General features: G+C 42.7%; 2 protein-coding genes across 6 annotated transcripts in view; one reads left to right on the top strand and one right to left on the bottom strand.

Moving 5' to 3' along the window:
• Nucleotides 1-14903, bottom strand: part of LOC311044423 (dematin-like) — a 71058-nt gene that overhangs the window by 22996 nt on the left and 33159 nt on the right. For all 5 annotated transcript variants that reach the window (XM_084055979.1, XM_084055982.1, XM_084055983.1 and 2 more), the window contains 5 exons: nucleotides 12785-12829; nucleotides 7705-7870; nucleotides 7545-7589; nucleotides 6327-6473; nucleotides 5033-5142 (listed from right to left, as the gene is read on the bottom strand). In XM_084055979.1, the coding sequence (XP_083912105.1) occupies nucleotides 5033-5142; nucleotides 6327-6473; nucleotides 7545-7589; nucleotides 7705-7870; nucleotides 12785-12829 (513 nt within the window). The remainder of the gene's footprint in view (nucleotides 1-5032; nucleotides 5143-6326; nucleotides 6474-7544; nucleotides 7590-7704; nucleotides 7871-12784; nucleotides 12830-14903) is intronic.
• LOC311044413 (complement component 1 Q subcomponent-binding protein, mitochondrial-like) lies at nucleotides 752-2700 on the top strand (the record flags this gene model as incomplete). The annotated part of the gene is made up of 2 exons (XM_084055966.1): nucleotides 752-1640; nucleotides 2547-2700. Exons 1-2 carry the CDS (start codon nucleotides 811-813, stop codon nucleotides 2698-2700), a joined length of 984 nt encoding a protein of 327 aa, XP_083912092.1. The 5' UTR covers nucleotides 752-810.

Here is a 14903-nt window from a genome sequence, read left to right as displayed (position 1 = left end):
CGTCAACAAAGTGATTGGTCAAGCTTCACGTGTCACACGTGGCTATAAACACATTATAAACACATATCGATGACAAAATGTATCAAAGGCGCCGCTACCTTCTCACAGGGTGTAATTTTTTTCATGTCATATGAAAGCAGGAATCATAGCAAAATAATGATATTGGTTAATACGATTGAGTGAATAGTTCTGAAACTACAGCTTATAGAACTGAAGTCAAGTTAAATCTCTTAAGTAGAGAAAACACCACTTGAATTAGTGGTTGCGAGCTCTAACCTTATATCTTAGCTACATGTTTATGCATTTATTTCATAATTACATTTAAGCTCTGTCAGACATACTCTAGTAGTATGTGAAGAGTCTAACTGGGCTATTAACTCATTTTGAATGTTTAAAAAAAATCCCCCCAGACAAAAACAGTCACATTAATAATACATGTTAATACATACTTTTGTGCCCATATATGCAAGTTGACTGATTGGTTTGCGCCTGATGCCATGACGACGCATTGAGGTTAGACAACACACTCCATATTTGGGCGTAGCTGCATTGGGAACTCCTTATATGGTTACAGGTGAGTCATAGTGACTCTCCGGTCGGCCGGTCCTCCCATTAGCCAATTTTAATATAGTATGACAATAATTGTGACAGGCCTAGTGATGTCACAACGTGATGTTGCAGTGTTAACGAGTCCACATTGCTAGCTTCCTTCAACACACGTGTTGACTGTGGGCGCAAGAAGCCGGTTATACCTGACTGTTCTCTTAACTATCACAGACACTTTCCCAGTTTGGACGTGTTGTTGTTATAATGCTAAAGTCTCTTGTTCGTGCGGTGGGAACCGCTGTTCGAGTCTCTTCTACCACAGCTATGACGCCAACGGCCCGGTCTCTTCCACTCGCCAGCCCGACGCTATGCGCCCCCCAGCTCAGCCACAACTCGCCCGTTCACCCGCCCCTCTGGATGATGAACAGCAGCGGAGCTTCCTCGGGTTTCAGACCCAAACTGTTCAGCTCGAAGATACCGAGGCCGTTGGTGTCGCGTAGATGCGGGGGGCTGCACACCGAAGGAGACAAAGCATTCACTGATTTCTTGTCTGATGAAATCAAAGAGGAGAAGAAGATCCAGAAAAACAAAACACTTCCAAAGATGTCTGGAGGATGGGAGCTGGAGATGAATGGCACAGAAGCCAAACTCATTAGGTTTATTTCCAATGACAAAGTCACTGTCACCTTCAACGTAAATGGCAGTGTTCCTCCAAACTTCGAGGAGGAGGCTGACCAAGGACAGCAGAAGTCTGCAGAGAATGAGCCAGAAGTTGTGTCAACACCTGTGTCAAGACCAAACTTCGTTGTTGAAGTAACAAGACAGTCTGCAAAATGTTCCGCAGTGGTTGACTGCCATTATCCTGAAGAGAGTGACATCTTTGCCATTCTCAAGTTCAATTTCCATACTGAGGGAGATTGGAGAGACTTTAAGGAGCTACTGAAAGGACTGTGTAGATACAGCTACACACTCAACACAGACTCTCTGGACTGGGCCGTGAACGACCACCTAATGCACTTCTTAGCTCTCCGAGGGGTTGACAAGGCGTTTGCGAATGAACTGGTTGAGCTTAGCACTGCTATTGAAACATTTTTGTACCACATTAACCAAATTAAAGTAACAAAACTCCCCCAAAAAAGTAACAAACCCTGGAGAAAAAAAATCAGAAACCAAAGAAACCCAGTGTTTTTTTCCCAATAAAGTTATTTCATATAAAAATAGAAAAGAAGTCCACATTGCTATGGTTACCATTGCCAACCATCTGACATCATGGACTACATATTTTGAATGTTTGCATTGTTTTTATGCTTATTTCATTTTTGCCAGACCCAAGGGGTCGGCCTACATGAGGCTTTGTACCTGTTTTCTCCATACATGGGCATGCCCCCTTTGCCCTTAGGCCCCAGCCATAAAAGTATGTCCCCCTTCCCTCCATACATGGGCATGTTTTGTACCTGTTTTCTCCATACATGGGCATGCCCCCTTTGCCCTTAGGCCCCAGCCATAAAAGTCTGTCCCCCTTTCGTCCATACATGGGCATACACAAAATACTCCACACCAAATGCCTAAAATGATTTATGTTTTTCAGTTATAAAGTGGTTTGTAGGTGTGTTACATACTAGGACTTTATTCTGGATCTGGCAGAACCAGGTCTCCTGGTCTTGTTTTTGAATACATATTTGAAGTTTTTCAGAAAACTTTTAAGTTTAATGCAAATAGGGAAAAAGCCCGCTTAGATGCAACTATTGAAGCACTTCGACTCCATAAAGAAGCCAAAGCAGAGGTGTTGGAGTCTGCTGCTGCTCAGCTTGACCTTGCAGAGCCAAGTGAAGAGTTGGAGCGCTTACCCATACAAGCAACCCCAGCGCAGAAAGAGAGTGAGTACGTAAATAAACACTCAAGTACCTATTCACTGAGCTCACTCAAACACAGGGAGACATGTCCCCTCAGCGTGATGACATCACCCACATGACCACTCAACATGATGACATCACCCATAGGTCCATTCAGCCTGATGCCATCACCCATCAGCAAAGTTACCAGGCAAAAGACTGTAACGTCACCATCAAGTGTGTGACAGTGAAAGGCACTTGGCAGCTCTTCACCCTGGCCCACCACCACAGACACCCAATCACCCCTCTTCCCCTAGATTGATTGAATATTTGTGACTGCTGCTAGAAAAAAATGCCTCATGTCGCCACTTGTGAAACAGCAGAAAACTGTTTTTTGTGTGTTTTTCGTTCGTTTTTTTTTTTTTTTTCATATTAACACAGTTCAAATGTTGAAGAAGGTTTGTATTCCAAAAGATAGTCATTTTAGAATCATTAAGTGGTTTAAATTACATCTGCGTAAAAAAACAGCTGTGTTTGAGTCTGTTTCTGTCGGACTTGTGTGGGCGGAGAGTGACAAATCCATTGTTCTCCGGTTACAAGGCTAAAAAAAAAAATAACATTGTAGCGAACACAGCAGCTAGGTGAGGGCGGCCCCAGCTAAACAGGCCGCTCGACGTTGGTTTGTATAGAAGTATTTCACTGAAGATGTGGACAAAACAATGTCGAGTGTTTGTGTAGCTAGGCTAGATAACCTAGCCTCGTTAGCTCGTCGTGACGAGCGTCTTGGCTGAACTGCAACCTGGTGTTTGCACCAGGTTACAGCCCGTGCATCTACATAAACGTTCAGATTTCAAATATAAAGTGCTTAACCCATGGCCACGGATGTTACAATTATATACGGGCCCACATATGTACCCGTATCTTCTGTATTGTTCAATAAAAAGCATTTTAATCCGATTGGTGGTAATTTGACCTTTTGCTTTCAACTACGCGACCGTACCCTAACCCTAACCCTTGACGTACGGGCTGTAAATGGAGAAAGTGCAAACACCAGGTTGAAGTTTCACAGGGCTAGATGTGCGAATTAAATACCGTGCCTCAGGCAGTGTTGCCACGTCTGATTATTATAAGCGACTTTGGGCTTGTTTTCCTGTAAAGTCGCTTATAAATATTCAGTTGCTGGTTGCTTTTGTTTTGGCTTGTTTCTGAAGTGTAGCTGCTTATTTGGGCTTGCTTTCAAGATTCCTTTTGAAAATAGCTGATTTAATAGGGCTCAAGTGGTGAAACTGGTCGTTTCTTTTGGGCTTGTTTTCATAGACCTCGTCTAAAATTTCGTAAAAACTCGTAAAAATCACCAGTAGTGAAAGCCCTAGACCACACTGGTCTTTAGGCTATTCTGTTTTCTAAGCATTTAACCCTATATACAGTACATCTTATACATGCATTGTGAGCTTGTAGATCTGCTATTTTCAAATGAATATTTTATTAAATCTATTATGATGATGATTATTTAAAGTGCCTATTTTTTACAACACAGATCCTGTATGGGGGTCCCTGGCACTAAATATTTTATAGAGTGGACATTGACTGAAAGGTGTTCAATTCTCCTCTCTTTTTTATTCTTATGATTTTTTTCCCCCAGATGATCTACTGGCTTAAAAATGTCAGAGTTCTAGGTTACTTTATTCTTCCCTTTGGGAGTTTTGTCCCGGTTTATGTCCAGCTGCCACATAAAGATACATACAATTGTACTGTTTCACTGAACAAAGCAGTTCTGTCTTGTCAAGTGTGTTTCTAGTGTTGACTCCTGTTGGGGGTGGTTAGGGGTGGGGGAGTGATTAGGGGTGGAGTTGAGTACCTATTGTCCCTCCCATTGTCACACCCATTTCTGGGCCACTGAGGTGTTGAAAACTCTGGGATCTTTGCAGGGCAATTTCTCTGCTTTGGGGTTTAAGGTTCAACAAGATTCAAATAGTCACATCTTCTTCAAATATTTCCAATTTCAATGAATGATACATCAAATGAAAGTTTATATTCTGTACTTTAATAATCTGTAAAAAATGAAAAATGCCCCCTTGCTGTCTGTTCAAAAAAGTCCTTGCGGTCTTGTTTCCATTGAGGTCCTTGGAATTCAATTCATAGTCATATATAGTGGCACCAACAGTTCAAATATCAACACAAAAGAACAGAATAATAATGCTATATGTACAACAATGGGGGGGGGGGGTCGTCTGTCTAATGGGGAAATGGTACTACTTCCTTTTTTTGGCCTCCTGAAAGGTGCATTTTCAGGGCTGTTTTAAATAAGCCCAGCGAACTGCATTTTTTGTGGCATGGGGTTAGACTATTCCAAACCTGGGTGGCAGTGCTGTAGAAGGAGAATTTGCCATGTTTGTTTCATGTGTGGGTGGTACCAGATCAAGAGAATGGCAGGGAGGAGGCAAGCTCTTCACGGCAAGATGTCACAGCATCATAGAGAACTAATGCTCTATCGACACGTGTTTTAGACAATGAACGCCCAAACCTTCTCACCTACTGTGACAGCTGCATCGTGTGTGTGTGTGTGTGTGTGTGTGTGTGTGTGTGTGTGTGTGTGTGTGTGTGTGTGTGTGTGTGTGTGTGTGTGTGTGTGTGTGTGTGTGTGTGTGTGTTACCTTGTTAAGCGCCTGCTTTCTCAGAAGCAACAGCTCGTCACACAACTCTTCCTCTCCTTCATCCTCCTCATCCCTCTTTCCACCCCTCTGCTCCTTCCTCCTCTCTGTTTCTGGAGGAGAGGAGAGGATTGAATAAGTTATTAGTCAAACAGTTATGTTTTTGAAAATACACCCGTCGAGTGCCATAAACGTAGATCTACATTTTTTTCATTTTTTTCCCCACAAGGGGCGCTCTAACGCAACTTAGGAATGATCCTAGGTCCCTGTAAAATGGAATGGACGGATGTGATGCAGCCCAACAAAACTTCCCTTCCGTCCACTCCAATGATAGGATTTGGGGAAGAAGGTCCATATCTCCATACTTTTTTAGTGGTGAAAAAAAAGCCATTTTCGAAGGGTGATCACTCTGCAATGGAGGATCGCGTTAGAAACATTATTGTTCTAGTCTTTAGAAGGAACCCTCGACCATCGCGCAGACACCCTTTGTTTACATCCGGGTCCTCATGGAGGCTTCTGCAGCTCTAAAACGATCAGTGTAAAGCGTGGCACTCGGTGGCGCGCTATGAGCTCACAGATGCGTTCCCAGTTTGAATGGGTTAAATACCAATCCCATTGATATTTGCTTAACCCTGTCTTCTACCCTGAGCCATCCCACTTTTGTTGACAAAATAGGGAATCCTGCCCAAAAATCATGTTCTTTGATTGACTTTCTTGATCACTTTTGATGCCATGTTTTCACTTGTCAGTTTGTTAACAAGAACACAGCCCAAATAGGTAACCTCTTCTTTACTTGCAGAAAGTATGGGTTCTGTTTTACCACGGTGTAATGACAGTTTGTTATCAGTGCAGATTTTGTTGAGTTCAGAACTGAGGACTCCCTCAACTTGTGTTTTGTCCTCGCCCGAGACCAGGAGTGCCGAGTCATCAGTGAACAAGAACAAATTGCAGTTACAGGCTGCTTTCATGTCGTTAACTCATTCCCTGCCAGAATAAATAAATAAATAAACCATCCAAATTTTCTTCTCCAGTATGATCGATCCCCTGATGGTCTAAGGCGACCTCCCGTTTGCTTGTTATATGCCGTTGAAAATAGCATGTCTCACCAAAAATACATATAGTATAGTATATAGTAAAACACAGAGCCGAGATACAGGCAATTACAGGAGAGGAGAGGAGAGGAGAGGAGAGGAGAGGAATCCCTGAAATCAATAGGCTGGTAAAGTAACTCTGTGCACTGCATTAGAGTGTGGATCGTACCAACTACAAACAGGGGGGGGGGGAGTGTGGATCGTACCAAGTACAACCAAGGAGGGGGGACAGGGCCAGTAGACGGTCTCTATCTTGGAGGGCTGCAGAGGGTCCGGAGGTCTGGCTGCTGGAAACTTTGATGATTCAATGATCAAATCCTCAATATGTGTCCCCTGAGGAACATGTGATATGTCTACACACACACACACACACACACACACACACACACACACACACACACACACACACACACACACACACACACACACACACACACACACACACACACACACACACACACACACACAGGGTAGTTAAAATCTTACAGTGTAACATCTCTCAACTTGCATCTACTGTAGCTCACTATGATGAAAACTAGCAGATATAAGAATCGTGTCTTCAACAACAACATTCAAACCATGCAGTTCTGCTTTAGACTGGAGCAGACAGCTCAACGTGATCGGGAACACGCCTCCATGTTGAACGTTCATGCACGTTTCCGATCATGAACGCACGTCTATATTCAAAAAGCAGTCGCAGGCAGGCTGGCAAATAACATCTGGTTTAAAAGGTCGTTTCAACCCATCGATTACTTTTTCCAGACGCTCGGAACTACAGACATCTTCAGCGTACCGGGACTACCTTTCCTTTTGTTGTACAATACAGAAAAAGGTAAGAATTAAGCCGATCAACTCAGCTCTGTCTTACAGGTTTCATGACATGCTGGTTTACAAAACATAAAAAGTCTTTATCATGGTCCTTCAAACGTGTATTAAAAGGTTTGGCAGGTTTTTCTCTCTCTGTGTTCTGAGGCCTTTTCAGCTGCAATGAAAACATTGCAGTCCCGCTGCTCCGCAAGCAGCTGTGCAGCGAGGGGACAGGGGAGGTCACAGACGGGTCTAGTGTGATAGTAGAGAAGTCGGATCATAATAAACCTTTAATCCTCTGAAGTTGTCGGCTATTTTCGCATTAAGTAACGAGTAGCGCGGCCATTCAAATGTCAGTAACTGTAACAGCGTTACAGAACTGGAAAAAATTAACTAGTTACATTAGTTACCGCAGAAAGGTAGTTGCGTTACAGTAACGTGTTACTTTCTAACGCGTTAGTCCCAACACTGATACTAATATAGAATACTCTTTTGTCCTAACTGACTGAGAGACATTGTGACTGTATGACCGTTGACATTTACAAGTATCATGCTGTCAGTATAAACAAACCTGCAGATATTAAATACTGTACTTTGTTTATATATGAATACTGTACCTTGTTTATATATGGGAGGTTTCTTATAAATGTTGGTTCCGTTATCTGTAAGACAACACAGAAAGAGTTAGGAGAGGAGAGGAGAGGAGAGGAGAGGAGAGGAGAGGAGAGGAGAGGAGAGGAGAGGAGAGGAGAGGAGAGGGGAGGAGTAGCTAGTTACCTAGTGTGTGAAAGTGATGTATGGAGGCCTTGGTGGCAGAGGGGTGTGTGTGTGGTGTGTGTGCTGTTGGTGTGGAGGTTCCGCAGGTCTGAACAGTGGAACCAGGAGAGGAACCTCCGGTAGACCTGTTATCCAGCCACTCCCTGGGGTCTTTAGAGAGGAAGATCTGAAAGCAGGCACAACATCATCATCAGTGTCATTTATCAGTCTGACATAGAAGATCCCAGTGTAGACATCATCTCACGACAGGGTTCATGCAAATTCATGACGCGGTCGTGTCTCGACCAATCACAGCCAAAGGTGGTTACTGTTGATGCTAAAATGATCACTTAAATATCACAAGTTTACGACATGAAGAAGTGCAATACGGCCAAGAACAGAAATGTCTTTGACTTGGAGATCTCGTGTGCAAGTCCAATCAGAAGAATGTGGTCTGGGGGAAAAGAAAACACTGATGCAGTGAACAGCGGCCCGAGATACAGTGAATTGCTCACTTAGCTATCAATGACACACAAATGATGAATGAAAACCTTAAATGTGCATCATAACCTAAAATTGTATGTATCTGGCAAAGGACCCCCCAACTAAAAATATTTTGTTCCAGGGACCCCCAGAAGCAAAGATTGGAGTTAAAAATGTTCGCTTTAAAATAATACATATATTTAAAGATTTGCACACATTTTCAAAATGTTTGAATAGCCAAAGTGTAAAATAATGTTTTTTTTAGCTCAAATAAAAAAATGACAGATGCGTTCCAGGTCTTAATGGGTTAAATAACAATGTTTGACATAATGTTTTGCATTGTCTGTAAATGATTGAATAGCCTACTTGCCAAACTTAACACTTAGAAGCAATGAATGAGGTCCTGTCTGCTTCGTACAGCCCCCAGGGCTTTACTGGCCAGCAGGCTGCATGCATCAGAACATCTAATGGCACCCAGTTACCCTGCCCCAAAATTGTGCACAGGCCAGAATAATGTTGCAAACTTTGTCTGGCACGTGCAGCAGAGTGTGCACACTGTTGAAACCAACCCTCCTGCTCTGTTGTAGGGTTTGTTCGTTGTTAGTTATGTGTTCTGTGAGGGGAGAACCTACTCATCCAGTATGTGAATCAAGGATATTCATTTAATGCCATAGTACAGTGGTTTTTAACCCGTTTCATATCAAGGTATTTATTCGGCATTTGAGCCATGGACCACCGTTTGATGAGATTTAGCCTCTCAGACCCAAAACATAGAATATTTTGTTATCGAAGATAAGATTTTGTCCACAATGCCATGCTGTATTGATGTTGACCAATAGGAGAGATAAAAGGCAAACGTTGATCAAAATAACAATTCTTTAATTAAGTAATGCATATGTTTAACAATAATTTAACTCTTGAGAGCAGGAAATGAAACCAAATTGACCCGTAAGAGTCCATTTGGTTTCAATTTACACTCTCAAGAGTTAAGGGTCCATTTGGTTACCAACTCTCCATCATTTAGCTGGGGACCACCTGGAACCTCCTTAAGGCCCAATGATAGTCCCCGGACCACTGGTTGAGAACCACTGCCATGACTTCCTGGAGACATGTCCCTATGCTGCTGTTTTGATACATGAACAGTTTACTGGGAGAAGATCATATTCTATCACTGGTAAACATAATGGTAACATTTACTGTGCCAAATTGGAGAAATCTCACTGCAAAAGTGCAAAATCACCTACACAACTAACACATAATACATTTCTCTGAACCTTTCACCAAACAAATTCCTCAGTAGGTCAGTTCACTTTTTCTTTTCAACGTCATCTCCGGGTCGCCGTCGCTTCGCCCTCCTGAACATTTTACTGTGCCAAATTGGAGAAATCTCACCTAACAATCACCTTCACCATACGTGGGCCACTGGCGGCCATTGGTGGCCACGTGGGACACTGGCGGCCCGGGGGCCCCAACCTCTACTTAATGCGGCCCGCAGGTTAATATCGGAATACTGATATATTATTGATTTCAGCTGTTACAAATATGCAAACATGATCCGCTTTAATTACTTCAAGAGGTGGTGCCATGGTTTTGCACTTTTTTGTTTTTTCATGTGTCTATGAGGTTGATAGAACTTCATTAAGCCCCCTGGTGGTATGGTGTTTTATGTCTTCTCTGACTATTTTGAGTTTCTACCTGGAGGCTGAAACCTTGAGGGTCAAACGTGCCAATAGAAAAACAGCCCTTTAGTGACATAGTAAAAATATACCCTCCCCCTCATTATCATAACACAACAGGTGTGGGCATGAGGAGGAGGAGGGACTAGACGTAGACGTATCCAGTTCCATCTTTGTCCCACTTCTGGGACAAAGAAAAAAGAAAAAGAGAAAACCTCCGACGAAGTTTTTCACGTGTGAAAAACTGCAAGCTCGTCCTAAAACACACTGCCCCATTTTTTTCGGACGGAGGCCGCCGTATTAGACCCGGGGCGAGTGTGTTTTAGGACGACGGTTCTTGTTATCCATTTCTGAATGGAGAGGTGCACGATGAGAGACCTTTTTGCCACACATCTACACTTCATGGAGTACATTTTTTTGTACCCAACTAACCGAATGAAAGTAAGAAAAACACAAAATAAAAGGGGAAAAAAACACAAAAACGCAACAAAAAAAAGTCCCCTTCGGTTGCAAAATGCTCTCTGCATCCCTGCCGACAGTATATGTAATGTGGCCTTCTGGAGTGAGTGTGTAAATATAGTGGCCCTCTCCATCATCAAAGTTGCCCACCCCTGACCTACGCAATTCAACACATATATACATTTGTATGAACTTGGCTTCAGATGCATATACAGTAGGCACAAATCAGCTGTACCAACCTGACAATTTCATAAAATTGTCCTGACTACGGTCTGCTGAGTATCACTGTACATGAATTGGATTTACTGCCAAGAAAGGGACTTGATAGCTGCCCAACACTGCTGGCATGGTTCTGGTAATGTTTGGCTGGGACGTAGCGGACCAACCCCCTCCAATCTCCCACTGAGGTGCCAGTGGCCAAAAAGAACCCAACATGGAGAGCACCTGCACTGGCACAGCTCTGGGTTTCTGTCCTTAAACCATATTTTATACTTTGGCTATTCAAAAATAGCAGATCTACAAGCTCATAGTGCGGCACGAAGTGACGCGCTATGAGCTTGTAGATGTGCTATTTTTGAATAATCTTGATAATTTGTGCAAATCTTTTATTTCAAATCTTTGCTTCTTGGAGGTCCCTGGAACCAGATTTATGTCCGCACTTTTGGTACGCTTTTGGTGCACGCACGCGTGCATATGCGGCCAGCGCGTGTGTGCGCATAGCGTGTGCGCACATAGGGCATAGTGTAGTTGTCGGAGGTTTTTTCTTTTTCTCTTTTTTTGATGAGTTGTGATGGGTGCTCGTCATTTACCCTGCTTTAGCCCCGAGGCACCCACAGTATCGGCGCCCTTGCCTGGAACTAAATATTTTGACATGGGGGTCGGTGGCCAAATACATATAATTTTGGGGGTCCTTGACATGAAAAGGTTTGAGAACCACAACACACGTTTTTCAGAAAACAGTTTTTAGAATCGGCCTCAGGTCTTAATTAGCCTGGGACCGGACAAATCTGCCAGTGCAAAAAAAAATTGCCCTCAGCGATTTGGTCGATCTGCTCCCGAAGTCTGGGGTGACCAATTGTTATTATGCCCAGTATATGAGAGACTGTAATTGGTAGTTGGTTCATGTAGGTCTAACCAATTGCATCCAGACCCATTCTTTTGATCCCGCCCCTTGGAAAAAAAAACGTCCTCATAGAAGCACCAGACTCATATCTACGCAGTGATATAGTCTGGCCACGCGAGGCTAGGTCTAATGGGTTAAGGGAGGTTCAAACTGTGGCAGAGCTCCAGTAGGACATGGTACCATGGGAAAAGATTCCTGTGGCAATAGCCAGTGTTGCCATGCCTGCTTATTATAAGTGACTTTGGGCTTGTTTTTCTCTGAAGTCTTTTGTAAATATTGGTAGTTGCGGGTTGAGTTTTGGGAGGGGCTTGTTTCTAAATTGTGGTTGCTTATTTGGGCATGCTGTCTAATGTTGTTTAAACCAGTGGTTCTCAAACATTGTCATCTGAAGGACCAACCAAATGAACACATTGAGTGCCAAAAACGGTCCGGACCGTTTTTCATAATTCAAACGAGGAGTGCCAAAAACGGTTATGACCAGGAGATATCATTTTTCGAAGATTTAGACTCCAATCCACTTCCTGGTTTACTTATGACTTCAAAAGCCTGTATCTCGGCTCCTAAGTATTTTTTTTTTTACTGTGTATTTTTTTGGTAGACTGTTTAAAAAAAACCTGGCACTCAATGTGTTAATATGTATTTGTCTGCGGATGCCGATCTGAAAATGTTTTGTGCCAGGTGCCACACATACAAGATTTGTGTTGTTAAAATGCTTCAAGAATATTACAAAAATGAAACTTTCTTTCCAAATCCTTTTTGAAAATAGCAGATCTACAAGTTCCCAACGCCATGCATAGCTGTAGATCAGCCATTAGCCGATGTATATGGGTTGAAGTGGTTTCCTGGGGACTTCCGGTGTGTGTGTGTGATATCATAGTCGCTTCTTCTGGACTTGTTTTCGTACACCTGACCGCTTGCAAAATCTGGCAACACTGGCAAGAATCCACTTGCATCTTACGCGTACGGTCTAGGTCTTATTATAGAGTAAGATCGGTCCACGTGATAACAGTCAAAGCTCTTGTTTTGATAGGCGACCCATTAAGACCGGGAACGCATCTGTGTCATTTTTTGATTTCTTTGGCTATTCAAAAATAGCAGATCTACAAGCTCATAGCGCTATGAGCTTGTAGATCTGCTATTTTTGAAAAAAATCATGAAAATGTGTGCAAAACTTTGAATACATATTATTTAAAGCGAACATTTGTAACTCAAATCTTTTCTTCTGGGGGTCCCTGGAACAAAATATTTTAAAAAACTTAAAAATTACACAGATGCTTTCCCGGTCTTAAGCATATACAGTACATACATATATTATGTATTGTACTTAATCACAGCTTCATGTGTATGTTTAAATACTCACCTCAGGAGAGGGAGGTGGAGAGAGGGAGCGAGGAGACAAGGACCTCTGCAACGGAGAGAGAGAGAGAGAGAGAGAGAGAGAGAGAGAGAGAGAGAGAGAGAGAGAGAGAGAGAGAGGCTATCAGCTAGACAGACAGACAGACAGACAGACAGAGTGTGTGTGTGTGTGTGTGTGTGTGTGTGTGTGTGTGTGTGTGTGTGTGTGTGTGTGTGTGTGTGTGTGTGTGTGTGTGTGTGTGTGTGTGTGTGTGTGTGCGCGCGCGTGCGTGCGTGCGTGCGTGCGTGCGTGCGTGCGTGCGTGCGTGCGTGCGTGAGTTAGGGCTTTCACCAACATGTTGGTACTAGTCGAATAGTTGAAAAAAAGAAGAAAAAACATATTTACGGGGCCAGGCTTCCAGCATGGACCCGTATTGTTATTGGCATTATTCCATTTCTTCTTCTTCTTCTTCTTCTGCCGTTTTTGCCAGTTCTGGCTGAACCGTGCATACGCTTTTTACGAAACTCGGCCATATGATAGATGGTCATGAAAAACGATCAAAAAATAAATCTCACAATCTTTCGTCAAAAGGTGGCGCTATAGCACTCAGTTGAAAATGCCAACTTTGAACAGGTACAACTCATGCCCTGTTTGACCTACAGCCATGAAACTTCGATGCACACATGCGTCTCCTCATGCCTAACAACTTTCACCCTCTGACTTTTGACCTCTGACCTTTAGATCTCCCACCATTTTGAATTATATGAAAAACAGTTAAAACCTATCTCCTCCTGGGATTTTTGAGTAATCTGCACGAAACCTTTTACACATGAACTTTGGACCTATGCCAAAAAAACATTTGCAAAATATTTTCCATAAGTGAAAAAATGAAGCTTTAATGAGCCAATGAATATTGCAGTTTTATGACAATTATTCATCTGCCCCTAACACATACATGCAGACTTACCATTCTTTGAAACTTTGCAGAAATGTAAAGGGCCATTCCAAATATCACTGAAACCAATCTTACTCCAATTGGTCAAACGGGGGCGCTATAGCAATTTTTTGAAAATTGAAACTTTAAACAGGCAAAAGTCATGCCTCGTTTGGCCGACAGCCATTAGACCTGCTTACACATGTGCCTTGACTAATGAGGAACACATCTATCACGTTGACCAGTAAGCACCGCCCTTAGATTGTCCGCAATCTTGAGCAGTTTGAAAAACACTTAAACCCAGGATTTTTCAGCTATTTGCGTGTCAGTGTGATCTCTTTTTTCAGAGGTTTGTCTGTTGGTCCAATAGCGTCCCGCTTAAGTGTATGTCTCACAACCTCAAGGTCACAGGTTCAAGCCTCACTTGGTGCAGACTTCATCTAAGTTGCATTTCACACAACATGACTATCAATGAATATATCTGCAATTGTTAAAGATAACATGAAATACTTAATTGAGTGTTTTTTACATACTTCATTGTGAGAATAGCTGATCTACAATCTCACAACTTTTCAGATAGCAATGAGAGTATGTTTTTTCAATGTATAACATACTTCATTGTGAAAATAGCCGATGTACAATCTGACAACTTTTAATGGTTTGTGAGTTTGTAGATCGGCTACTTTCACTAGTTTTGCTTCTGAGGAGATGTACAATTTCTTAATTGGTAAATGGTTTGTGAATGAGTGATCTTAGTGTTAGTGAAACAGGGGCTTGGGTCATGACAGAAGGCAAGAGGTGTCTCATGACCGCAAGGTAACCGGTTCAAGCCTCACTTGATGCAGACTCATTTAAGTTGAATTGCAAAAAACATGACTCAATCTATTCCGTTTCCATGGCTCTCTCTCTTCAATCTATTCCGTTTCCATGTCTCTGTCTCTTCAATCTATTCCGTTTCTATCTTCAATCTATTCCGTTTCCATGTCTCTCTCTCTCTCTCTCTCTCTCTCTCTCTCTCTCTCTCTCTCTCTCTCTCTCTCTCTCTCTCTCTCTCTCTCTCTCTCTCTCTCTCTCTCTCTCTCTCTCTCTCTCTCTCTCTCTCTCTCTCTCTCTCTCTCTCTCTCTCTCTCTCTCTCTCTCTCTCTCTCTCTCTCTCTCTCTCTCTCTCTCTCTCTGAGGGTCGGCCATAGCTGAGTGGTTAGGGAGCCA

The sequence above is a fragment of the Gymnoscopelus microlampas genome, assembly GCF_963454915.1.
Source record: "Gymnoscopelus microlampas genome assembly, chromosome: 4".
NCBI classification, from domain to species: Eukaryota; Metazoa; Chordata; class Actinopteri; order Myctophiformes; family Myctophidae; genus Gymnoscopelus; species Gymnoscopelus microlampas.
This window is presented reverse-complemented; position numbering and strand designations above follow the sequence as displayed.